This window comes from Lissotriton vulgaris, chromosome 2_1, assembly GCF_964263255.1.
Source record: "Lissotriton vulgaris chromosome 2_1, aLisVul1.2, whole genome shotgun sequence".
Lineage (NCBI taxonomy): Eukaryota > Metazoa > Chordata > Amphibia > Caudata > Salamandridae > Lissotriton > Lissotriton vulgaris.
Window position 1 is genome coordinate 278,789,568 of NC_141687.1, and position 25,339 is coordinate 278,814,906.

Genomic DNA, 25,339 nt, shown 5'->3' on the forward strand with positions numbered 1-25,339 from the left:
TCTAAATCCATCTGCCACAGCAGTGGACATTGATGAGATAAAGAAAGATGTGGACAGCTTCCTCTTCGCCTCATCTACCATGCTTACTGGGATGAAGGCCTAGCAAATGGTTTCAAATTCAATATTAAACAATACGTGTTTTGTTTACAACTCAGTATTGTAGTAGAAAGATGATGAATGACTATGGAAGCAAGGCAGTCACAGTTTGATTGATTCCCATAAGTAGCACGTCCTCGATCCCTAGTCTCCGAAAGTTGACAAAAACCTTGGAGCTAATCAAGCAGCTGCAGAATAAGTCAGCCGGGGAAGATACCAATCTTTCTGCCTTGATTTAATGACTATGAAAGCAATATAGGTGTGTTACCATGTTGCTGAAAGAACACTTCATGCATAGCTCCAACCAACATTCCTTGGAGGGCAAGTGCACACAAAAGGCAGAAGGACAAATATTCCAGTGATCCGACCATGGAGAGGGAGGACAGTCCCCAAGTTTACTCAGTCATTACAAGAGGGTGATTCAAGTGCTTCGGGTATCCATTATTGCGATTGTAGATCTGGGTGAACTCTTAGTGCAGTGTCAAAATATAGAAATACTTTCTTTCAAGTTAGCTGAATTCAATCAGTTTGAACAGAAAGGCAACAGGCACTGGTTGGCAATTATTGGCTGGTTCAAGGCCTTTCTATAGCACTTGTGTAGCTCTTACTGCGGTCCAAAGGGCCAGGTTGGTAGAGACTACTGTACTAAGGCATTTATGGAAGAATGGTTAGTGAGACTAATTTGAAACAAGCATTGGAAATGCAATAGGTCTCGCACCATTAGAGTTAGTGCTTTTAGAATTGTTTATGGGTTTTTTTGGTAAATGTTTAGCATTTTTGTTTCCTGTAGCCAATGCTAAAGAATTACAAATAAAAAAAGCCATAAACATTTCTAAAAGCTCTAACTGAAATGGTCTGAGACCTATTGCACTGTGTGAGGGTGAGGTGTTGAGGGTGGGTGAGGGTGAGTGAGGGTGAGGTGTTGAGGGTGAGTGAGGGTGAGTGAGAGTGAGGGTGAGTGAGAGTGAGAGTGAGGGTGAGTGAGAGTGAGGGTGAGTGAGAGTGAGGGTGAGTGAGAGTGAGGGTGAGTGAGAGTGAGGGTGAGTGAGAGTGAGTGAGAGTGAGTGAGGGTGAGGGTGAGTGAGGGTGAGGGTGAGGCGTTGAGGGTGAGGTGTTGAGGGTGAGTGAGGGTGAGGGCGAGTGAGGTGTTGAGGGTGAGTGAGGGTGAGGGTGAGTTAGGGTGAGGTGTTGAGGGTGAGTGAGGGTGAGGGGGAGTAGTTGAGGCTGAGTGAGGGTGAGTGAAAGTGAGGGTGAGTGAGGGTGAGGGTGAGTTGCGACTCTGGAATCTTTAGTCGTTATAAAAGGCCCTGCATTATCATGCACGCATATAAAACACTTCTCGTCTCAACAACGGTGCCTACAGAAACAGCATCGAAAGCAGAGCACAGCTACACCTCCCCTACAGATGAAAAACATATGCATATTAAGCCAATTGTTATTACCTTCTTGAAATGGTCTCACTCGTAATGAAGGGAGAAGCGCAAAGCACATTTTGGACACAAGGAATGTAGCTTTAGTTTTCTGTAAGTGACTGCAAACAGAGGGTGAAAAAAAAGCAGGCGTTGTTTGCTCTGACCTCATGACCTCTGACCTCATGGGTAATGTGTACAGTGTGCGTGTCATGTTTCCCGAGCTGGGAATGTTACAACATTTCACGAGTACAGCAAGTCTCAGGATGTCTGCCGCTTTGTGCAAGAAGTGGCTGAATTTAAGGATACCTTAGCTTAATACACCGGCTCACTTGACCCGAATGATGGTTTATCCCAGATTTCCACCTCAGCTTCACTGCTGTTGCTAAACTTTCCCGACATAAACACGAAGTAGATTACAATTGAGAGAATTACCATTTGGTGACATGGGAGTGAACTTTTCATTTGAGACTTCTGATGAGACTTCGTTTTTAAAATAATAATACTTTACAGTACTATATACGCTGTGCCCAACAAATGGTGCAAGAGTTTTTTGATGACTTAAAAAGAAGGCGTATCAGCGTTCTGAAACAAAGCATGCATAGTCTCGGAACTTGCCAATATTAAGGCACATGAGGTCTGCACTCACGACTCTCTAAGAATTCGATGAAAAGTCCATTGGCAGAGTACCCTTATGAACATGCGAGAATGGAGTGAGAGGAAAAATACATTGAGTGGAAAAGACGACAGAAAGCAAGGACTGGGCGAGAAGGGAGGGGGGAATGCCAGTAGGAAGGGAGGGGGTGACAAATGGTCAGCATTTGGAGGCTGCTTTGATGTTCTCAGAGGCCATGCGGCTCACGGAGAAGATCAAAGCGGCAAGGAGGGGCTGGGGAGAGAACGGGCACAGTGAGGTGAGAGGACAGAGGGAGCCAGAGATTGGGAGGAAGGATGCCGAGGGAGGCGGGGCTGGCAGAGTGAAGCCAGAGTGGGTACACACGCATCTATGCATCTTCCAGGGGTGTGCCTGGAAGTATGTATATTGTATATTGTTTAATTTATGTTGGCTGACTATTGGTTTCACATAGACAGAAAGGCGTATGGTTGGTACTGCGCCACATTTCTGTCTGAACAGTGAGTTTATTTTTAGAAAGGCAGTGTTATCCAGAAATACATCTAAATTAACAGGTTAGTATACGGTTAGAAGACGAAAATGCAGCTCGTAGGATTTAAGTTATACAAAAGTGAGCAGAGAACGCAAGCAATTAAAAGGGACTGTCATCACGAAGAAAAACGGAACGTGCATATAGCTTTAAGAGACGATTACACGCGCCAAATGGATCGGCGTCAAAGTTAGGGTAAGGGGTGCTTTGAAGGCTTATGCCCCTGCAAAGGGGGACGGCAAGCATCCGTAGTTGCGGAGATTGCACGCCAGTTTAAAACGGCGTCCGCAAGAAAACTTACTCGTTAGGCTGATGCCCCTGCTTCTAGTCTCCCTTCGACGTCATGGTTCTCGGGTTGAATCCCAGTGGTAACCACAGCCGCGGGAACCCGGTAGTTAAAGAAACCAACCCGGAAGTGGGAACAAAAGAAATCAAGTGTTCATTAGCTATCCCGCGTTTAAGATTTTTATTGTTATGAAGTAAGCAAAAAACAGGTAAAAAAGGGAAAATACTGATTTAAAATGGCTAAAGCAGTTGGACAGGGTTGTATGGTTTAGAAGGTCCTGCGGGAGGGAAAGGAGAGGTCAGGGAGGCAAGCGCAGTGCGAAGCACAAGGTGTAACAGAGAAAGTTGGTCTAAGAACTCAAGGGCTCATGATTCCTAAGTGAGATCTAAGGTAAGCAGCTGGTGGGTAGTCTACGGGAAGGACTGACCAACCGGGGTGGTCGCAGTTGGGATGGTAAAGGATGTGTAGTGGCGATTGGAACCGAGCAACTTGCCGAATGCACAAGACGTGGTCGGTGAATCGAGCACTGTCTTAGTACGTTTCCTGTAGTGGCATTTGAGGCGTCCGGGGGTTGGGGGCAGAACCTGCGGGAGGAAGGGACGAATTAGCAGAGGACGAAGAGCAGTGGGCCGTAGTCAAGGACTTACAGGGGCCTGTGACCGGAGCACATACCTGATCGGATTGTGGCTCGGGTACAGAGTGAATCCGGCAGCCGATCGGGTTTGGATGGCTTTCTGAAGGGTGGGCCGTCAGTGATACAGAACCAGGAAATAGCTGATCACAGGGGCTGTGACGTGTATGGAGGGAGCCAATCGTAGCGCGGAAGGGGGCGGGAACAAGACGGAGGGACGGACAAGACGGAGGGAAGAGAGGGGAGGGGGGAGGAGAAATGCGACACGGCGGGAAGGGGAGGGGGCGGAGCGGGTAAACCAAGACGGACGTGCACGCGCTTTTAAGCTCAATGCGCATGCGCATTGAGCTTAAAAGTCACGGGCACTGCAAGGAATCGCCACGATTCCTTGCAAGTTGGGAAAAGAGTGGATAAGTCCCAATACTCTCGCTTGCTCGATGCGCATGCGCATCGACAGGCGAGACCTAAAAATGAAAATGAAAATTTATGTAAAGCGCGTTACACCTGAGGGTATCTAAGCGCTATGCCCGAAAAACAGAGCTCCTAAGCACAGAAATCCAGAGAGCCTATGATCAGAAAAGCCATGTTTTTAACGATTTCTTGAATGAGGCAAAGGAGTCAAGTCTAGCGATGTGGGCAGGCAATTCCATAACTTGGCAGCAGCCCCAGAGATGGACCGACTGCTCCATCTGACTTTCTGGAACCTGGGCATAGAGGCTTTCTTAGCTCCAGAGGATCTGAGTAACTTGCCTGGAATGTACCAGCTGAAGAGGGAGGAGAGATGTTTGGACCCTTTGTGATGGAGAACGAGGAAGACCAATGTTGTGTGAGTTATAGAGAGTGTGCTTCAGACTTGGAGCAGCGGCTTGTACGTGCATCCTTCACATGTTGTACTAAAGGCAGGAATGTGAGGATAGAAAAACAAGGAACATATTCAGACCTGTCACACACTATGTTCTGAGAATCAATCAGGTCCTTTGTTTGAGAAAAGCTAGCTCGTTATTTCTTTTTTGAATTCTCGATGCTAATTGGTGGTTCTTAGCCCCTTTGGAGTATATTCCAACGTTACCATGTCTGCACTGAGACAGAGCTTCCACCAACGTTTTTTTAATTTTTTATAAGTGGGGTAATTAGAGGTAGGGATGCCCTTGGCCTAGGTTTCTCCTTTTTTATAAACTGAGTTTTGAACTTTAAAAAATGTGGTCTTATCCCATGGATAGCCTTCTGTTCAATGTAAACAGTTTTGAAGTATATTCTTTTTGCCACAGGTTGCCAGTAAAAAGCTGTGAGTGCAGAGGCAGTGTGGTCGTCGGGGCAGTGTGGTCTGATCTATTTAAGTTAAGAATTTGCCTCTTTGCCTCAACCTGGATTCTTTGTTTCTCACTGCTCAATTTTCTAGAGGGTCCTGCGTACAGCCCATTTGCATAGTTTAGGTGGGGTATCACGAAGGCCAGTGATGCCGGTATCCTGTGTGACAGGCCTAGGTAAGGGAACGCATGTCACAGTATTCTCATTGTATAGAACAAGTCTCTTGTCACTTTGTTATTTTGGGATGGAAGTGAGAGGCTTAAGTGTATGATCACACCAAGTTGTTTTTTTTTTACTTCATTCAATGTTGTCGGTGGCTTTGCCAATTATCGAGGATATAAGGATAGAGTGCTGTGATTTTGCTGGGGTCCGAAGGTGAGAATTTCAGCTTTTGATGAGTTAAGTTTGAGATGAGTCTCTAGTGTTTCATGAGCATTTGGCATTTTACCAAATCCAGAGGCCGGGCCTCCGTAGGGTTAGTAGGAGCAACGTAAGCGGTTACTCTGGGGCATAGGTATAAGAGTGTACTGCTGGCTTGACGATTACATCAGGAAATGTACTAATCAAATATTAATGTCCCTGGAGAGATCATGAAGAGGGCTGGTTGCCATATGTCTAAAGTGGAAAGAGATGCAGGAGTTCCCAGGTTTTGAACTCTATTCTGATCACGCCAGAGGTATTCAAATACATGATAGAGCGAGGTAGGGGTCCATGGCTTCAGATGTTCACTTAACAGAGAAATCTCTGCAATATTTCATCAATATGATGCTATAAACATTTCACTGTTTCTTTTAAACTTGAAAAACTACAGATCTCAAGAGAGTTAAAGAAAAAGATATGAGGCAATGCAGAGGGAGAAAGAGATGGTGTAAAGTTTCCATCTTAAACAAAAGCATAAGTTCAGTGGGAAGTAATAATGGCCTGATGATGTCTGCGTAGGTTTCCAATGAGTTGCAACCACTGACTTGCAATGTCTTCCTTGAGCAAAGCATTTACATAATGAAGCCAGCTACAGATTCGAAGACCACCCTAAGCAAGAAGGTTCACCTTTGCATCAGTGCTTGTCATCCAAAAGCTTGTGGTATTGCTTCGCTCATAAAGGGAGGTACCAAGCCGCGTGGCAGCAGGGCATAGGGTCCTTGACGATAGATCGGTCAGGACCACGAGGCAGCAGGCCACGGGCAGAAGAACTCACCTACAGTGGATCAGGAGGCCAGAATCCTAGACTGGCTGGGAAGCTTAAAAAACAGGAAATGCATATCAGGCAAACAAGTCTTTATCAAACATGAAAGGGCAGAGTGGTGAGAAGCAGTCAAAAGCTTGATAGCACATTGTTTGAAAGTTATCCTCGCAACTTTGACCAGGAGAGTAACTAATGATTCAGGGAACTCATAACCCCTTAAGATGTCATTCAGAGCAGCCAGCAAATCTAATAAGGCCGAGAAAAGCTCACTCATAAATCTGAAGTGAAAAGTAATTACAGCATATGTATTCTGCGAGACACACAAGGAATGTGACCATAAAATTGCAGCTAAGAGCCTTCCTTGTGGTTGGAATCTGAAAGACAGGCATTTTATTCTCTTACCCTTGGCCCCGCATATGAAATAAACATAGACTAAAGCTTCAAGCTAAGTCATAAAGACACCGCAAGACATATGCCAGGTCTGTATGATCCCATTAGTGACTAATAGAACGGGGAGGGGGAAAGCAGCCAGCCCTGCCACTCTCTGTAAGAGGCGTGGCTTCCCGTAATCTAAGGGGGCTAAACTCGGGCCCAGAGGCTTCCGGAGCAGACAGACATGCACGTGGTTGCCTCATTGTGCCCTGAGAATTCGATGCTTTAAACTAGTCGAGAATGAAAACACCACGATGTTAGTGTCCAAAGTTTCCTGCGAGCCATGTGAGCTTGAGCACAAGCAAAGCACGCGAGACCGAGCCACGTGTCCTGCAGATGTCACACCAGCATGGGTATACGAGCAAACACACGGGTCATGTTGGACGCTGTCATGGCCGAAGCTCACTGCAGGGACACATGGCAGAAACCACGTCTGCGGCTGCCATTAAGAACTTCACGAGGTTCTGCTGTCCTGGAATAGTTTAGAAATGTCTGAAGCGGTGCTAGTGAGAGGGACCTTATGCACAAAAAGTTCTCTGTGAGAAGGGTTGTCTTACTCCAGGTAAAGGAGTAAGTAGTACGACCAACATATTCATTGGGGAGGGGGGCAGTGACGTAGTGGTGCCGGTTTACAAAGGCATTTAGGGGTACGGTAAGTAGCGGCGTGGAGCGGAGTCCTCTGTTCCTCACTCATGCATGCATTGTGAAGAGGCTTCGGAATGTCTGACTCCCAATGACTAACGGATCAGAGGCCGCAGTCCTGTCTGTGTATCCTAATAGTATATGATGATTATTTGCTGAATATTCCCCTTTTATATGGTTTGGGCCAATTCACAAAGGCAGGTAAGAGGGTACTTATAACAGTACCCCAGGAGCACGACTCCATGCACTCCTTGATCCCTTCGGGACTAGGCCTTAGTCTTGAGGATTTCTTACCGTTAACCAATTAACAACTGTTAATTGCATGGCAAATAATAGTTCTTTTTGAAGAAGGACGTGCCCCTTATCAGAGCCTCTAGGTACCTTGTACTGTGGCTTTGGATGCCCAGAAATATGTTACTAGCTGAACTCAGGAATTTACTGAAATGTCCTAACTAATAATCAGCTACGTGCATGAGCGGCATTGGAGGCCTAACCTGCTTGGTTGCTTTATCACGGTTGCTAAAAGGCTACACACCGATCGCGAAGGCTCAATGAAAAGGTCACCAGGTGTTCGGTGAGAGACCATTCATTTATTTATAATGAATGGTTTCTGTAAAATAGAACATAAAAATGTTTTCGTGGCTTAAATATCCGCTTGGATGTCTGAGTAAGTTTCTCGCTTGCCACAGACATACAGAGATCTGGAGGTCACAGGTTTAAATCCCAGCAAAGCACATTAAACATTCTATCCCCCCTGCCTGCCAACATCAGTGTAATAGTAAAATCTGTTATTTGCAGTGCTTAGAGATGGCACAATCGTGGTATGAACCACTATAAGAAACGTGATTGCTATTTCATATAGGGCTTGAAAGTCTGGGTGATGTATTAGTTTAACTCTATTCTGCTCTAGCTCATACAAGACCATTTATTTCTCTCCGACACATGGAAAACTTTTTTAAAACAAGCATTGGCAAAGCCACAGGGTCTTGGCTTTAAATGTCCGAGCTATTCGCTTTGCTATGCTCGTTGGCAGTGGCATGGCAACTCATGTGCAAATACGCATGCACATGTCTGGCCAGTAATCTTGGAATGGGTTTCATATTAAAGTGCAGAAAAGGACAGGGAGATTGAGTGTGGAGGGGTGAAAATAGAGCATTCAGGGAGAAGTGAGGAGTTAGAGAAAAATGGGAGAGAATTTCAGGAAAGGCATGCAGTCCCAGGGAGAGCTCAAAACAAAAGAAAAATATATTCTCTTTAAGCATGCAGTAGAAAGAAAGAAATCATCCGGTCAAAACACTAAGGGCCATATTTATCAAATGTATGTGTTGCTCATGCGCCACGCAAGGTAACACAAGGGCGACGCAAAACCTAGATGAAATTTACCAAGACGCGCAAGGCCACCTTATGTATCCCTGCGGTGCAGGGTAAATCTGGAGTAACGCAAGACAGCGCAAGTTGCTGCCTTGAGTTACTCTCCCTCAGGGAGGAGTTCCAAGGCACACCCATGGATTTTGTCGCATTCCCAGATTTACCAAGAGTGGTACACCTGGGAATGCTTCTCAGGGGAGGCATAGCGATGCAGCACACATAGAAAGAGGAAAAAGCCTCAAGGTGCCCCTTTCTGTACAAAAACAGTCCATGCCCTTTCACTATGGTGCGAGGGTGTCTGTGTTGGTGCTTGGCGGTATACAGTGCTCCAATGCAAGGAGAGGACAGGAATGCGCCATATAATGTTAGGTATGGCGCATTGCTGCCCTTTTCATGTCACGCAACATAGCGAAGCAAGATGTCTTGCTGCACTGCATGACATTTTGATAAATATACCCGAGACCAAATTGTTCCTGTACGGTGAAAACACACGAATAGGAAGAAAGCCATTGAATCAGGAGCAGGAAAGTGAGGAAGACAATATAATGATTCAATCGTGAGCCAGACGCAGAGCTAAAACCCACTGTAAATATATGTAATGTATTGGAAGCTGGAGCTGTATGTAGCTGAGACCTAAAAAAGATAGAAAACCGATTCTTAGGCCCAATTTGGAAGAGACCCATGAGCCCAAAAAAGGGCATCCTTAGGAGCATACCTTCTCTCTTGAAAAATGCCTTTTGAAGACAGGTGGGAATGTATTGTGGTTTGATTTTCGTTAGGCCGGTAGAAAAGACAGCATAAATCCTGAAACGATTCAAGAACTTCTGTTGACTTAGGCTGATTACTTGTTTTGATTAAAGGAAATGCTCACTTTTTTAACCAAGCTCTTTCTAAAACACTTCCACAAATCAGTGGTTTTTCCACTTATCCACCTTGGAGGTATGGAATATTGCTGTGGCCTTGTCAGGATTAGAAATCATTATCCACAGATCAGAGCAGTTGTCAGATACGAGTGTTCATTGAACCACAATGCTGGCTTTTGGTACCACTGTTTTAGCATGACTGGTGTTCTGCACACAATTGCAATAATAAATCATTTGCAAATTGGGACAAGTCAATTAATATCTGTCACACATCAGTTTGCTTTTGTAATAAACCAATGTTTATAATGAGCTCATATTTATTCTTCTTTTTTGTCCAATTTTTGTAGGCAAAACCCCTTTGCACAGCAGGGTTCTATCGGGAACAGCAGAGCACTAATGTTTGATTAAATTTGTTGTTTCTCATTGACTAAATATTTTTGAATCCTAACTTGGAACAGCATTTGTTTAACATCTTTCGGTAGCTTATGATAAAAGGATGGCCCCGAGAAGCAGCTTCCTACCTTTTTACAGTTAGTACCAAAATGATTGATGGAGAGGTATGTCATCCTAATCCATCCTCCACAAAGAGGAATCCAACCCACACTGCCCCAAAAGTCATCTCGACTCCAAATACCCCGTTCTACAGTTTTACTTGGTGTCTTAGTTTTCTTGAAAGAGAGTTCTTCAAGGTCATGAGAACATTATCCCTGCATTGGCTCTCTCTAATGCATATGTCTTCTTTTGCAGATTACACAACTGAAAATTGAAAACAATCCATTTGCCAAAGGTTTCAGGGGGAGCGATGACAGTGACCTGCGCGTGGCACGTCTGCAAAGGTGAGTATAATCCTGATCAAAGAAGTCCCATCGAACACAAATAATGTATGTTAAACAGACACAGAGAGTGTTAAAAGGTGACAGCAGCTTATTTATACCAGTCTTAATTTCAATAACATTTAATTATACGTTTGGGAAAGTGAACTTCAGACTAACTCTGTGCGTTATACTCCGCTCCACCAGCTGAGTGTGTGGAGATTTGCCAGCTCCGCAGGAATCGCGGAGTATAGGGCAAAACTCCAACTCCACAGTGGAGTTAACCAGCCCGCCCCCTGAAAAATACAGTTACAAACTATTGTAAAGTTAAATAAAAATACACTTAAATGTACTGCGGCTTCCCCGGGCTGCCCTCCTCCTCCTCGCCGTCTCTCTCCTACGTGGGGTACATCTTGAGAGAACTGCGAATTCACGCGCATTTCTCGCAAGATGTCTTGCGAGAAATGCGCATGCTCATGCGCGTGATGTGACCATCATCTTGATCCATATTCCCCATGATTCATACCAGACATTCACCCAAAATTACAACCTATCCTCCATCTTGTCCTAATTTCCACTGTACGTCTCAGACAACCAGTGCATAAACACTCCAGTTCTTCCCTCATTTACATGATGTACAGCTGCTGCTTGGTAGTCAAGCACTGCCTCGAGATCTCAGACACAATCAATAACTACTACATCAGCATCATGGTCCTCACTGAAACTTGGCTCAACAACACTACAAATAGTGTACTTCCCCTCCTCATATCTCCCATTTACTCCATTTTGAGATGCGACTGGGAAGGCAGGCACAGTGGGGCTAGCAGTCATTCACAGAAACTCACTAAGCTGCAAGCAACACACCAATACACGCTTCCAATCCTTCAAATGTTTTATCGCTTGAATCTCCTCACATGCTATCACTAATAACTTTATGAAAAACGTTATCTACAACCAACCCAGACAAACCAACTCCTTCATTGTAGAGAACATTGAATTATAATTATTTACAGCCAAATTAATCAGCTTAGACAGCATCATTGTTCTAAGTGATGCCAAACTTCACTGCAGCTCGGAAAGAAATAATCCTCTAGACAACTTTGCTGCATTTTTTCAATGACCTGAACCAACACCGCCAGAAACCATCATACTACAAGGGCTCCACTCTGGACCTTATGATTTCTAGAACGCCACACCTAGTGACCAGTGACCCCACCTCTGTAGTTTGGTCTGACCACCTGCAGATCCATTTCAGCGTCTTTAACAAATACAGGAACCCTTGGACAGCCAAAGAAAAAACTAAGAAAATATTTGATTTGATGACATCTGTAACAAAATGGAAAGAAAATAAAAATATGGATTTCAGAATATAAGAGTAACATCCGAAGACAAGTGAATAAATCAACGGTGGCAACACATTGTTCTGATCAAAGACGCAGCATATCGCAGTTACATTTTCAAATCCTGGAGATAGTGGCTAAAAGACCGGACATGGACACCACCAGACAATTATTACAAATAGAAATATTTTGGATGAAAAACTGGACACCATATAACCTAAGGTCCTCAATGACTGATTAGAAATGTCTTGTTTTTTTACAAATTAGTTGTTTTCAAGAAAATGGAATATGTGCTTGTGTAATAGCATTTTTTTATATGAGTTCAGAATGCAATATTAATGTTCTGAATATATGAAAAAGAAGAGTTTGTCTGTGTTTATTAATTTAAATGTAGGAAATCTACTAAGATGACTGACATACAAGTCTGGATGTCGAACTCACCACACTTTTATAATGTTGTGCCATTTGTCAGTTTATAAAGATGACATATTCTACTAGAGAGAAAGGCCTACCCTAATAAATTGAATAGTGGCCCGAGACGGGTCCCAACAGATTAAATAACCCACAGCAAGGAGCTCACCTGAGGGTCATAGAGAGGTCACACGGTACACAGAAGGTATTATATAAAAATATAAAAATCTTTATTTTCTTTTTTTCCACATTTTTTCTATTTTATCAAAACAAACTTCATGAAAAGAGTGTAATGTTCTGATACATTAATTCATAGAGTTTTAAAACATATTCTAATAGATATTATATATATTCAACATCATCACCCCACAACACCTCTCACACAACACATCCTCTCGTATCTTTCAATCACATCCAGACATTCAACAAAAAGAATAACACATTCCTCAACGTAATCACCAGAGTGACACAATAAATAATAGGATCCTGGAAGATCTTTGTGGCCAATTGCCAGACACAGGATCCAGAACACACGTAAAGCCAACGCGCGTTTCAGAGCTCCGCCTAGATGAACAGGCGCACCTTCATCAGGGCTCTCACGTCGAGGTAGTGGGGGACACAACACATAAGCAAAGATAGTCCGTATTCGATCTATTGTTGACAGAAAACATAATCACATTTTTAGAATGTACACCACTTTGAACCGTGCCACCATCTCAATTTCTTTCATTTGTTTTTGTACATATGATAAGTTATAAACAACATCAGCTAAAGAGAACAATAATAGTTCATAGATTATAAACAACATCAATTAGGGAGAACAATAATAGTTCATACAATATATATCCTGTGATCTACTAGATTCAAACATCAACCTAAAATTTGGTGAGCTCCAATGCTGAAGAGATAGGGAATTTCAATAGTACTGTTATGAACTTTGCATCTAATGCCTGAAGGAAATTCCTGGGATTCAAAACATCACATACTCCACAGTCTTTGCGGATGAGACAAAAACACTCTCGAATGCGATAACAGGTTACACAGAATTGGTCCGGTGGCGCCTGGTAGAGATGAGGAAAGAACACCCCCGAACGAAAAACTTCAAAACATGTTCTAGACAAGCGCAACATTTTTTCAAGTCTATTTCAAATGAGCCAACGGAACAACCTCTTTCTCAATTCAATGACTTACCCGCTCTGGAGGAGTCAATGTAGCCACATTTAGAATATCAGGTTTCCGATCTGTACATCAGACTCAGCGAAACGACTCGTTCCTAGTTTCACCTAAAAGGTTGAAAAGACATAAATCAACCTCAGGCCTGATGCCCTTCAACGAACAAGTTTCGGAATGACACACAGGGCTTCAATAAAGCGCCTCGTTATTCCCCTCGTCTCTCCTCCCAGTTAATACTCTCATTGCGCACGATGAACTGTCCCTGCCTTTTCGGTCTCAGTGTGGAGCGAGCAATTAAAAAATTGAAATTGAAAAAGAGGTTGTTCCGTTGGCTCGTTTGAAATACACTTGAAAAAATGTTGCGCTTGTCTAGAACATGTTTTGAAGTTTTTCATTCAGGGGTGTTCTTTCCTGATCTCTACCAGGCGCCACCGGACCAATTCTGTGTAACCTGTTATCGCATTCGAGAGTGTTTTTGTCTCATCCGCAAAGACTGTGGAGTCTAATAAGTTTTACTAAATAGGTAAATGGATTTTGTTTTAATAAAGAAACTTTCTTCTCTCTCCACTTTTTTTCTCGCTATTTCTCTGAAACATGTCTTCTTGAGTATTTCGATAATTATAAGTGACAAATGATTAGAATGATTGCAGACTCTAGGCATGTATGTGATGTTTTGAATCCCAGGAATTTCCTTCATGCATTAGATGCAAAGTTCATAACAGTACTATTGAAATTCCCTATCTCTTCAGCATTGGAGCTCACCAAAATTTGGGTTGATGTTTGAATCTAGTAGATCACAGGATATATATTGTATGAACTATTATTGTTCTCCCTAATTGATGTTGTTTATAATCTATGAACTATTATTGTTCTCTTTAGCTGATGTTGTTTATAACTTATCATATGTACAAAAACAAATGAAAGAAATTGAGATGGTGGCACGGTTCAAAGTGGTGTACATTCTAAAAATGTGATTATGTTTTCTGTCAACAATAGATCGAATACGAACTATCTTTGCTTATGTGTTGTGTCCCCCACTACCTCGACGTGAGAGCCCTGAGGAAGGTGCGCCTGTTCATCTAGGCGAAGCACCGAAACGCGCGTTGGCTTTACGTGTGTTCTGGATCCTGTGTCTGGCAATTGGGCACAAAGATCTTCCAGGATCCTATTATTTACTGGGTCACTCTGGTGATTACGTTGAGGAATGTGTTATTCTTTTTGTTGAATGTCTGGATGTGAATGAAAGATACGAGAGGATGTGGTGTGTGAGAGGTGTTGTGGGGTGATGATGTTGAATATATATAATATCTATTAAAATATGTTTTAAAACTCTATGAATTAATGTATCAGAACATTACACTCTTTTCATGAAGTTTGTTTTGATAAAATAGAAAAAATGTGAAAAAAAAGAAAATAAAGATTTTTATATTTTTCTATAATACCTTCTGTGTACCGTGTGACCTCTCTATGACCCTCAGGTGAGCTCCTTGCTGTGGGTTATTTAATCTGTTGGGACCCGTCTCGGGCCACTATTCAATTTATTAGGGTAGGCCTTTCTCTCTAGTAGAATACTTTTCCCCTGACGTCTGCCCGTATCGCTTACAGGGGGCCCCTTTTGTGTATTGGTATAAAGATGACATATACATTTGTAGTCACTACATATATCCACATTCAATTCTGTATATTGCACGCTTAGAGGGTGTATTTACTATTCTAAAATGGCAACCACGGAAACACCAGATTGGAGTACGTTACAAGTCACTAACCACTTCATAATGGTACTTAGTGGGAGCACTTAATCATGTGGTGCGAGCTGGGTATTATGACTAAGATGAGCAGCTTAACGCTAGAGCAGATGATGTCTGTACTCCGCAGGTTGCACGATGCCGATTTCCGCATTATAAACGAGCAGATTTAGATTCTATAGTTTTGAGCTGTAAATATTGTACCTACCATATGTAATATCTAAAAAAAATGAACAGGTGTTTTTTGAGTACACATTCACTCTTTGGTTTAACTAAATATTCACATTTGGTGAAGTTCATAGCAATGCGAGATGCAAAGGGGAATTTCTTTTTTAACTGAGACACACGGACAAACAACTAATAAAAAACTTGGTGATTTGGTTATTTTATTTTCATACGGCTGTAGTTTTAAAACGACCACTGAAGTTTAACAGCATTTATTCACGGGTATTGCCGAAGTTACGTTGATGAATCTAGTCATTAAAAAAATCATAACAGTATTTAAAGCATATATATATTTTTTGTTTGATTTGTAAAATGACTGGGGATTATGTAAAAAAATCTCCTGAAGAAGGATATGCTTGATCCGAAATGCATTGGGGTTTAGAAATTGATTTTGCATAGAAAAGTTAACAGAGTGTGGTATCGTGGAGGGTATCCATATAGAAAAATATTGAAAAATTAAATTTATTAACATTGAACAACGTGTTTTGGCAGTACATTAGGATGAAATTAAAACACTTTGCAGCTTTGGCTGATAAAAGCAGTTCCCCAAAGCAGTCCCCTTGACTAAAAGACAAGAGGCTATTGGTGCCCAATGGGTGACCCACCCATATGAGTTGCCATAAGGCTACCACAGTATGAAAATGACCTGGGAGTCAACGGTTCAAGAACCTGCTACAAAGATCTATGTATATCTTGTGGCTCCCAGGGTATAAAATAGCTCAGGTATGTAATGCACTTGCTACAGAGTCCTATGTGTAATCAGTTGGGAGTGACAGCTGCCATCGTCACAATGAGCCACTATATAGCTAAAAGATATTACTGACTACCCTTATACACAGTGTGGACTGTAGACTATTTTTATTTTCTTTCACTAATCATGGGTGTTTTATGGAGATAAAGATGCCCATGGTCCACAGGAACAATGGGAAACCTGAACAAAATAGCTGAAATCTGCGCCTGTGAATTCAGAACTATAAATACGGGCACTCGAAATCTGGGCACGTGGCAACCCTAACTTGGCAGAGGCGGAGGAGAGGAATACGCATTCCTTCTTTCCACAACTCCTGTCTCAAGTCTTCCTTAAGTCAGTTCCAGCTGGGGACATCCACAAAGGTGCAAAACTGACTTGAATGACATCAGCTGCTATGAAAGAAGGGAAGGAAAATCTTCCAAGAGCCACAGAACTATGAAATCCCCTGTGTCTCCCTAGAGACTGCTTTCAACACGGACATTAAGGCTCATATAACAAAATATTCTAATATCATTATAGTGCACTGCAGAAGGTTGCACTAGCCATTAAAGTACAGCAGAGACCCTGGCCAATAAAACAGAAGCTGGCTTTTAAAAGCCAATATAGCCCAGTGCATTCGGCTAAAAGGCTACTTTGTATTAATCTGCGATCCCCCGTCTACCTACACGGCAGACTCCCAAGGTAGCAGTCAGTCATATATGATATATAACACTTTACATACATTTGTCTTCATTTTATGTTTCATCCCATGAAGTGCATGTGTAAGGTCCCAACATTAACCTGAGACACTACGTAGAAAATTTACTTTTATCTAAGTAAATTAGTAAGTAAGTACATTTATTACGCATGATTAATTAAAATCGTTGCATACACACAACAATAAAAATAATATGTACATAATTCGATGGATAAAACAGTGCTAAAAGCAGCAATTCAATGGATAAAACAGTGCTAAAAGCCATCATTATGCATTGTGTTAAGGTTCACATTTGGGCATTATGCTCTTCAATGAGTCTAAAGTGCGTGTGCGTCAAGGAAGGCTGAGCTACCAGGAGCTTTGCCAAGTTAAGCTGCCATAATTATACATCCTATTAAAATTCACATTTTAGCGCTTACAACCTTTTATCTAGGTAATCCCATTGTAAAATCATAGATGTCCAAGAGGTTTTTATTATTTTCATGTTCAATCAACAGAAATAAAGTAGAACATCCACCAAAATATTGACCACTCATACACCGGTTACAAAACAGGCACTCAACAGCACTTCCCTAATGAACACTATGTCCTTCATAGGCAGCTGCCGGCCACCAGCACATTCAGTAGATCATATTCTCGAGGCTGTGTACCTCCCTCGGACCATTATGTGTGTTTATGGTGTACACAGTCAGTATTACTGAAACAGATTGTATGATCTGTTTAAACATTTAGATAATGTTCAAAATGGAGTCTTTTGCACCATCGAGAGGGACAGGTCTAAAAACAAGGTAGAATTAGCCAACCCTCTTCTTGAAAAGCCTCCACCGACTCCCAGACTGAAACAGTATCAAATTAAAATTGCTTTGCCTGATTGACAAGGAACCCCTCCATTAATTCAAGCTCTTATGACATAGTTTTAGAAACTCTTTAACCAAGTGCTCAACCCTATGTTATCAGATCTCTACGTTCCTCAGAACATGCTCTTTGTCCTCAACTCAATAATGAGTTCCCAATTTCTAACCAGACTCTGTTTCCTGCATTTCAGCAAGGAGTATCCAGTGATTTCTAAAAGCATCATGAGGCAGCGGCTGGTGTCCAGCCATCATGCTCAGTTATCGGGCAAAGCCGACCTGAACTCACTGCATGGAAACCACCAGGGCCTACAGCACTACCAGTACGAGAATGGAGCTCACATGCAGTTTGCCGCCTCCGATGCCCAGGACCTGCAACTCAACAGCTTCGCTGCCCAGCGAGATTCAGGACTATTTTACCATTGCCTGAAAAGAAGGGGTAAGCAATCTAGGCACTTGCTACAGTGGTACCTGGGTTTATACTGTACTATATGTTTTTTTCTGTAACCCACATTTAAAAGATCAAAAAATAATTTAATGTTAAACCACCCTTCTTTAAAAAATTTAACAGCCTTTATCTCAAGTTCCAAAATGTCCCACAACTGTGACTACCTGTGGCTAGTTCACATTTTTGGGGAAGTAAAGATAAGAACTTACAGCACGGAAAGATCTTTAAACACATGAACATCTGCCTATGCTTTTCCAATTACTTGTTGGGGCTACCAACCCAATGCCTTATATAGAAGTTGGCAGAGGTAGACATCTGCTAAAAAATAATGGTTTAATTGCTGACCAACTGTCACTTAGGGATTTGTTTCATTTAACCAAAACATTTGCTGAGTGGCAGCGAAAGTCTTTAGTTCATCTGCCGCGCCAGCGGATGCACTGACGGCATAGAGATTACCGCCCAGCAGGTGCGAGTTACAAATAGAGCACAAGGAAAAGATGAGTAGGAAGGGTTGCATACGAATCTATAGTGGAAGACCAATAAACAGCTAACCGTGTCTTCCCCTGTAGTGGATTATACTAAGATTAACATAATTCAGTTGTAGTTACCAATCAGAATCTGAAGCACGAAGCGGATGGGAGGAATGATCATCATCTTAATGAAAGACGTTGTGCAGCACCGCCTGTGCTACTGTGGTCTCTCATTTGTGAGGCATGTCCAGGCAGAAGTGTCAGCTAGAGGTATTGAAAGATTTCAATGGCATCGTCTTGGAATCATCAGTTAAGGAAGAGATGTGGCTCCGCGGCCAGGGCGACTGACTCCGGAATCTGGGGATCACTGTTCGATCCCCGGCACCGGCGGCAGATTAGCCCAGCACCATGTGACTCTGGGCAACAGCTTGCTTAATCTTCCTGACGGCCCCCAGCACCTACAGACCCTTATGGGTGATTGTGCGCTTTACAAATGTGGTTTATTATTATTATTATTAGTTAGTGGGACACTGAAGATTGGTGTGACTCTGTTTCACAAGTGACAAGAGTGAAAGCTTTGTGACAAATTCCAAAGAATGCTCAAAGAGTATAGTTTCTAGCATTCTTTCATAGGAGGTAGTGTCCTACTAAAAGGCCAAACGATTCACAATCCTGCTTCACTACAGCATGGCAAAGAGAGGGGAACGTCCCAAGGAATCACGTGATTCTGCCATGTGATTTGCCATGGTTTGGCCAGAGATACACCTCATTGGCTTGTGGTGGTACTAGGTGCCTGTGATCTTGGCTAACCTCTTTGGTATCTTGTTGGTAACCATTGTTTTAGGAGAGTTACCAATACTGCCTCAAGCCCCGGTTTATATGCAACTGCCTTTTCCTTGAGGTCTGGAATTGGTATCTTCCTTTGTAGTGAAGGGAAAGCTTATGACGTGCTTATATTGTCATGGTGACTTGCAATGAATGTTCATACTGGCACAGTGGCTTGCAATGCCTCATTGATATGCTTGCCAAACAAAGATTGCCATCATGTTGACTATTTTAGATTAGACCGCTGGATGAACAGAGGCACCGTGCCGCTAGCTGCTCTTGCCAATGGCTGCATTAGCCAACTGTTAAAAATTAGTATTGGAAATTTGTGCCAATAATGGCCAAGGAAACTTGTTTCCTTTCTGAAAGTATAGCTTATGTCAATGAAGAAGACAATTTTGTGCTAGATCTTGTGTTTCTCAATATTGCATTAGGTGAGACACATATTGCAGCAGCATTAGTAGCCTGCACTTATAGAGCCACTAAGGGATTGACTCCCGTCCCCAATGTATCTATTCCTCTCTCCCCCACCCCCCTTTTCGGGCAGACCTTGGACAGCATCACCAGTGCCTTGGATCTACATTGAAAAGTGAATAAAATACCAGTCCCCTTTAGCTTAGTTTAGAATACATGCCAGGGCTCTCCATCTATTCCCTGAATATGCTATAGACTGTGTAAGTGGCAGAATTTTTCATTTGCAAGAGCTTTCTTACCAATCACAATCCAAAACGGAAATGGCCTTGGTTGCCCTTTGCAGATTAATTTTCAAGGTGAATTAAATTTACCAAAGAGTCTCCCCATGAGGCTGTTAAATTTACCTATGTCATCTGGTGGAAAACCACCCAGTTCTTCTCCTTTGGGTTGAGCTGTGACTGGAATGAAATGAAAGGGCTTTTCCCTCATTTGTTGCTGTTGTTCTTCCTTACTTTCTTTCTCGTGTCACCCCTTCCCCTTTTCCTCATGTTGGTTTACACGTGGTACATCTGTAAGGGAGGAGCCCTAGGTTGTTGCTGGACTGTATATAACAAATCCCCAGAGATACTTAGGTTAAAATGTCATACGTGATCTCTATCTGCCGCAGAGAGCTTTGCACAGCCTGCATCATTCTTCTTAACAAATCAATGGCATCTAGAGGCATCTACACCAAAGATGGAGTTTGCATATTTTCTGGGGCATTGCCATAATATGGTCTATAGTAAGAAGGATTTAGGTAATAAAATTCCTCCTCTTCTCTTGGCATTGTAGACACTCCCTGTCTTCCAGTACATAGTGGGGGTTGGGTTCCTCAGGTAGTTGACCTCCTCTTCAGCATCATTCAAGTTGTATTCCTATTCTTCTTCTTCAATCTGTTGTACTCAGAAGAAGCCTCTTACAAAATGTGGGCCTGGATTTGTGATGTATCCTTAATTGGTGAAATACATGGTCCAGCTGGAAGCAATTGTAGCTCATATGGAGTGGTGGAGGGGGTTGGTTGGGTCTGGGGGGCCTGGAACGACATGGTTGGTGAGTACCTCTGTATTGGTAGTGTATCAGTCATCAACATGTTTGCAGCTGACAAGTGCAGGGTCATTTACCAAGTGTTTTATCATTCATTAGGTGGTACCAACTTGGATGTCCATTAGAATGTACTTGACAAGCTCATTGTCATTGTTTTGTTTTTTGTTTTTTAAATATTTTTCTTTGCTTTTTACAATGTTTAAACACAACTGGCATGTCACATAAGACCATAAACAACCACCCTTCGTCTCCCCCCCTTCCTCCCCGCTCACCCAAAATCATATGTTCTGCCTCATTTTCATCCGGCGAGCTCATTGTCATTGTTAAGGGTTTTGTGCTAGAGGATGCTGTTGTCTATAGGGCATCCCTGGTTGAGAAATTTGCTAATACATTTCTTCCAGTTAAAATTACATTCTGAATCAGCAGGGCCATTATGAACATATCAACAAAAGTAACAAGACTGAAGTTGATAGACGAATGTGCCCCTTTGAGAGACAAAACCAGTCTTACTTCCCTGACTGTCAAGATTTACCCAGTATTTATTATACTTGGCTTGGATTTTTCTACTGAATACGTATAGAATAATTTGATTATTTTTTCATATTGGTGTTTGAAAAGTTAGTTAATGATGCATATAAAAATATAGAATGTATAGAATTATATTGACGAATTAGTATTGCTTATGAATTTAGATTCCTCAAGTGACACCAGCATAGTTAACAACTGACAATAGATCAGTATTCTTTCAAGTATGTAATACAAGTATATGAAAAAAGATTGCATTTACCAAACCTGAAGATGTGCTATTTGATTACAGAGAGTGCTCGACACCTGGATCTCTCTTGCAAGCGGTCCTATCTGGAGGCTACATCCTCGGTGGGCGATGATCACTACTTCCGATCCCCACCTCCGTATGAGCAGCAGATGCTGAGCCCATCCTACCGCAGCGAGGTAGCTCAAAGGGAAGCCTGCATGTTCTCCAGCTCAGGACCAGACATCGCAGGCGTCTCCACCGTGGAAGACTTGCCGCCTCCTCCACCACCTCCTTTGAGCTGTAACATGTGGACCTCTGTGGCGCCTTACACCAGCTATAGCGTTCAGACAATGGAAGCCGTGCCCTACCAGCACTTCCCCACCCACTTCACTGCTGCCACCATGATGCCGCGTCTCCCCACCATCACAGGCCAGAGTTCGCAGCCCCCAGGTGATTCCCCCTACAGTGTCTACAACCAGCTCCCCCACTCTCAAGGTCGAGAAAGGGTTCCTCCATCCTCCTTTGCTAGGGAAAGAGTTCACCCTTCCCTGTGCGAGAGGAAAGCACCTTCCCCCCACTTAAACACCACCAATGAATTCCTTTATGCACAGAGCTTTTCCCTCTCCAGAGAATCTTCTTTGCAGTATCATTCCGGAATGGGAACTGTGGAAAACTGGCCGGACGGATGACTGTCACCTCCATGAACATATTGCCATTTATCATCTTTAAGTTCGCTACTTTTAATGTGCCTTTTGCCCGTGGGTAGCCTGTGAGCCAGTGAAATTTGCATAAAGTGCCTTGGAGAACCTATTGTTTAATTAACAAAATACTTCCCCCCACAGTTTTTGGGGGAGGTCGACAATCACATTCTAACTGTAAATCCCCAGATCATATTTATACAACGATCTGTGTCTAGTTTCGGTCCGATTTTTTGAAATGTTATTATGTGATATTCAGAACCATGTCCCCATGTTCAGGTGTGTTTTTTTAGAGAAATTGTTGCCTACATGCTTATAGCAGTCAACTGTACAACACAGGATAGAAACAGACCGAGTTCTGCAACTGCCGCTTTCCCATGTCTTGGTTTGATGAAAGGGACATGGAATCCAGATTCAAACAAAGACAACATCAATATTTCTAAAACGTAGTATGGAGTACGTGTCAACACTTACACAGGTGATAGAATATTTGCTATTCTCTTCAAGATGAGCAAGACTTTTGCTTCTCAACTGCAAGACCATCAGCATGTCCCAGTTGCATTCCCGGATGGCAATTAATGGACGCATAGATATGAACCTCCTAAAGCAGTATGTAACAAGAACAATGAGATCATTGCAGCTAATTCTGCAAAGAATTCAGTCTTGCCAAAATGAACATAATGAAAACGTTTTTTTTTTAAGTCCACTGAAGAATGGGCTCGTCCATCCTGATACAGTTAACATAAAATCAGCATTCCATATGGGTGTCCAGTGTGAATTTCTTTGTTTGCCAAACATGGGGAATCACTACAATTTTTGCATGCTGAATACCTATTTATATATAAATCTATATATAAATATATATATATATAAAAATATATATCACAAATGCAGGCCACGTGTCAAACTCCGCTTTGCTTTTACAAATGAATTACTTATTAACAATAAATGTTACATGGGTTTTCAAAGTTTTCTATTGGTTTTGTCGCACACCTCGATATAAAAATTTAAACTTGTTTAGTAGAAGACAATATACATGCTGTATATGTGGGTGAATGTGTCTACATGTATGCTTCCTCTCGAAGAAGCAAGCTAAAACAGTATGGGCATCTGTGAAAAGCAAAAAGGCTTCAAATTCTAATGTGGAAAGTAAGACGGCTTGCGATACTAATGCATAAGTGCAACATGCCCCTAATTTGGCATGTTTTAGAATGGCAACATCTATGAGCAGGGCTGCCCATCATGATCACAGTTTCCTTAAGTGGCAACATGTTACTGAAATCTATTTGTCTTGTAAAGTAATCAGATTACTATTTTTTTTAATTCAAAGTGCTTGGCAAAATGAATACTCTTAAAGAGTGCTAAATTGAAACATAGTTCCTTTTCAATAGAAATACATGTCTACAGTATGGTATTTTGAGAGTAATTGTTTCCGTTTTTTAAATTGTAATCCCAGTACTCTGCTGGAATGCAGATCACACTGTCAGTGCCCTATTGGCATGGAGCTATTTCATTAAAATAGGAACCTGTGATATACAAGTCACATACAGAGCTGGTGCAGTCTCGAACGGCCGGAACCGCCGCAATATCTCCCCTTCATGTTTGCCACAACGCACGATATGCATTTATTTTAGCAGGAGGTCTGGCATTTCACTTTGAAGATACATGTCCCAGCCTAACGCGTTTCGGACCCTCCCGATCCCTGATCACAGGCTTAGTTTGGCTACACCACTCATTTTCCGGTCCTTTTATTTGCATATCATTTATCATTGTTGCCTTCTGGCAGGTCGCTTCAGTAAGTTTTCATTATACTGCATGTTGGGACTCGTAGTTTCGGAGAGTCAATTATTTCCCCTCAGTGGGTGTGTGTTACCGAACTTGCAATTCTTGTACAATTTAAACCCTCTAGTGTGCATCTCAAGGTAAGAGCCAGATTGAATTAATGCTGACCAGCAGTTCCACTGATTGATTGTATATTATTTGAAAATCAATGCGAGGACTGCTAAACATTTATGTTTACCAAGCAAGTAAGCATTTTTTTATTTGATAGTGTGGGGGCTGTGTTTCTGCTGTCCATTTGTGGGTATTGCACAAGGCACGTTACATTTGTGTTATGAGCAAGGTGTCAGTGGAGGCTGGTGGATTTTGAAAGTGGTGTAGCGAAAAATTGTATCGTAGTATAACGAGCAAATGAGCGAGCAAAGCGAGCAAGCCGGAACTGCAAAAGGAGGGTGCGGGTGGGTTTTCCCCCCGCAAGAAAATTTTGGAAAAAATTGATTACAATGGTGGCTTTTTAAACCACATATTTACTGCAAATTGTTGCAAAAAGAAATCTAAATATAACATTTTAAAAAATGTATGAAGAAAACATTAAAAACAAATCAAAAATGTGCCATATCCTCGAACTGGTCTGCTTGCAAAATGACCCCCAAGCCAAGCACACACAACCAATGGAAACAGGGCCTCTAAGTGTTTTCTACCTGTAACGCATCTCTTCCTCTTTACTGTATTGGGTGATGAAGTCATCAAGGCTCACACCATTGGTAACACTGTACATTGCAAATACTTTAAAAATTAGATGGCAAAGGAGATCCATCCCAGGAACGAAGTTCATCCTTGATTCTTTTAGTATTAGCCAGGCAAACAGAAATTCTATTTCAGAAAACTGGGGGATTTTTAGATTATAACTCTGTCCACATGTACCTTAGCACAATAGCACAGGCACAGCAAGTACATGTTCTCACTTGGGTCAATGCAAAGAAATGACGATCTCGTCAGGGCCTCTTGACTCGAGGCAGTCCAGTTCGGCCCTGGTTACGTCTGCGTCACTGTCTGTACAAGTCCCCAGCAAAGTCAGAGACTAGTATTCCTGTCTGTGTGGTTTCACGGATCAATTTCTATGCACTTATTGATTAGCATTCGTTTTTTAAATGTTATATTTACCTACAAGTACTGAATGAATATACTGCTTTGAAGCAATCTTCTGGGAGCAGATTCAGGACATGAGAGTGTGGGATCAGAACTGCACTATTGTCATTTCCAACATCCCTGCTTCTCAGACACTCAAACATATACCAATAGAAGATTTGTTAATCAAAACTGTTTCAGTCTGTGCCTTAAGAGTTCACAGCCCGAGAGTGAACTCTAGTGCCTCTCTGATATTCGAAAACACTGTGAAAGTGTAGATAGGACAAGAATTAAAGAGATTTCATATGATAATGACATAGGTAGCTGCTTATCCAATGTAACCATAGAACTTCA

General features: G+C 42.3%; 1 protein-coding gene across 5 annotated transcripts in view; it reads left to right on the plus strand.

The window, feature by feature from the left end:
* Nucleotides 1-22,837, plus strand: part of TBX4 (T-box transcription factor 4) — a 706,415-nt gene extending 683,578 nt beyond the window's left edge. For all 5 annotated transcript variants that reach the window (XM_086954928.1, XM_086954931.1, XM_086954927.1 and 2 more), the window contains exons 7-9: nt 10,129-10,217; nt 17,581-17,825; nt 21,444-22,837. In XM_086954928.1, the coding sequence (XP_086811054.1) occupies nt 10,129-10,217; nt 17,581-17,825; nt 21,444-22,069 (960 nt within the window). In that variant the 3' untranslated portion in view covers nt 22,070-22,837. The remainder of the gene's footprint in view (nt 1-10,128; nt 10,218-17,580; nt 17,826-21,443) is intronic.
* The last annotated feature ends 2,502 nt before the right edge of the window (nt 22,838-25,339 follow it).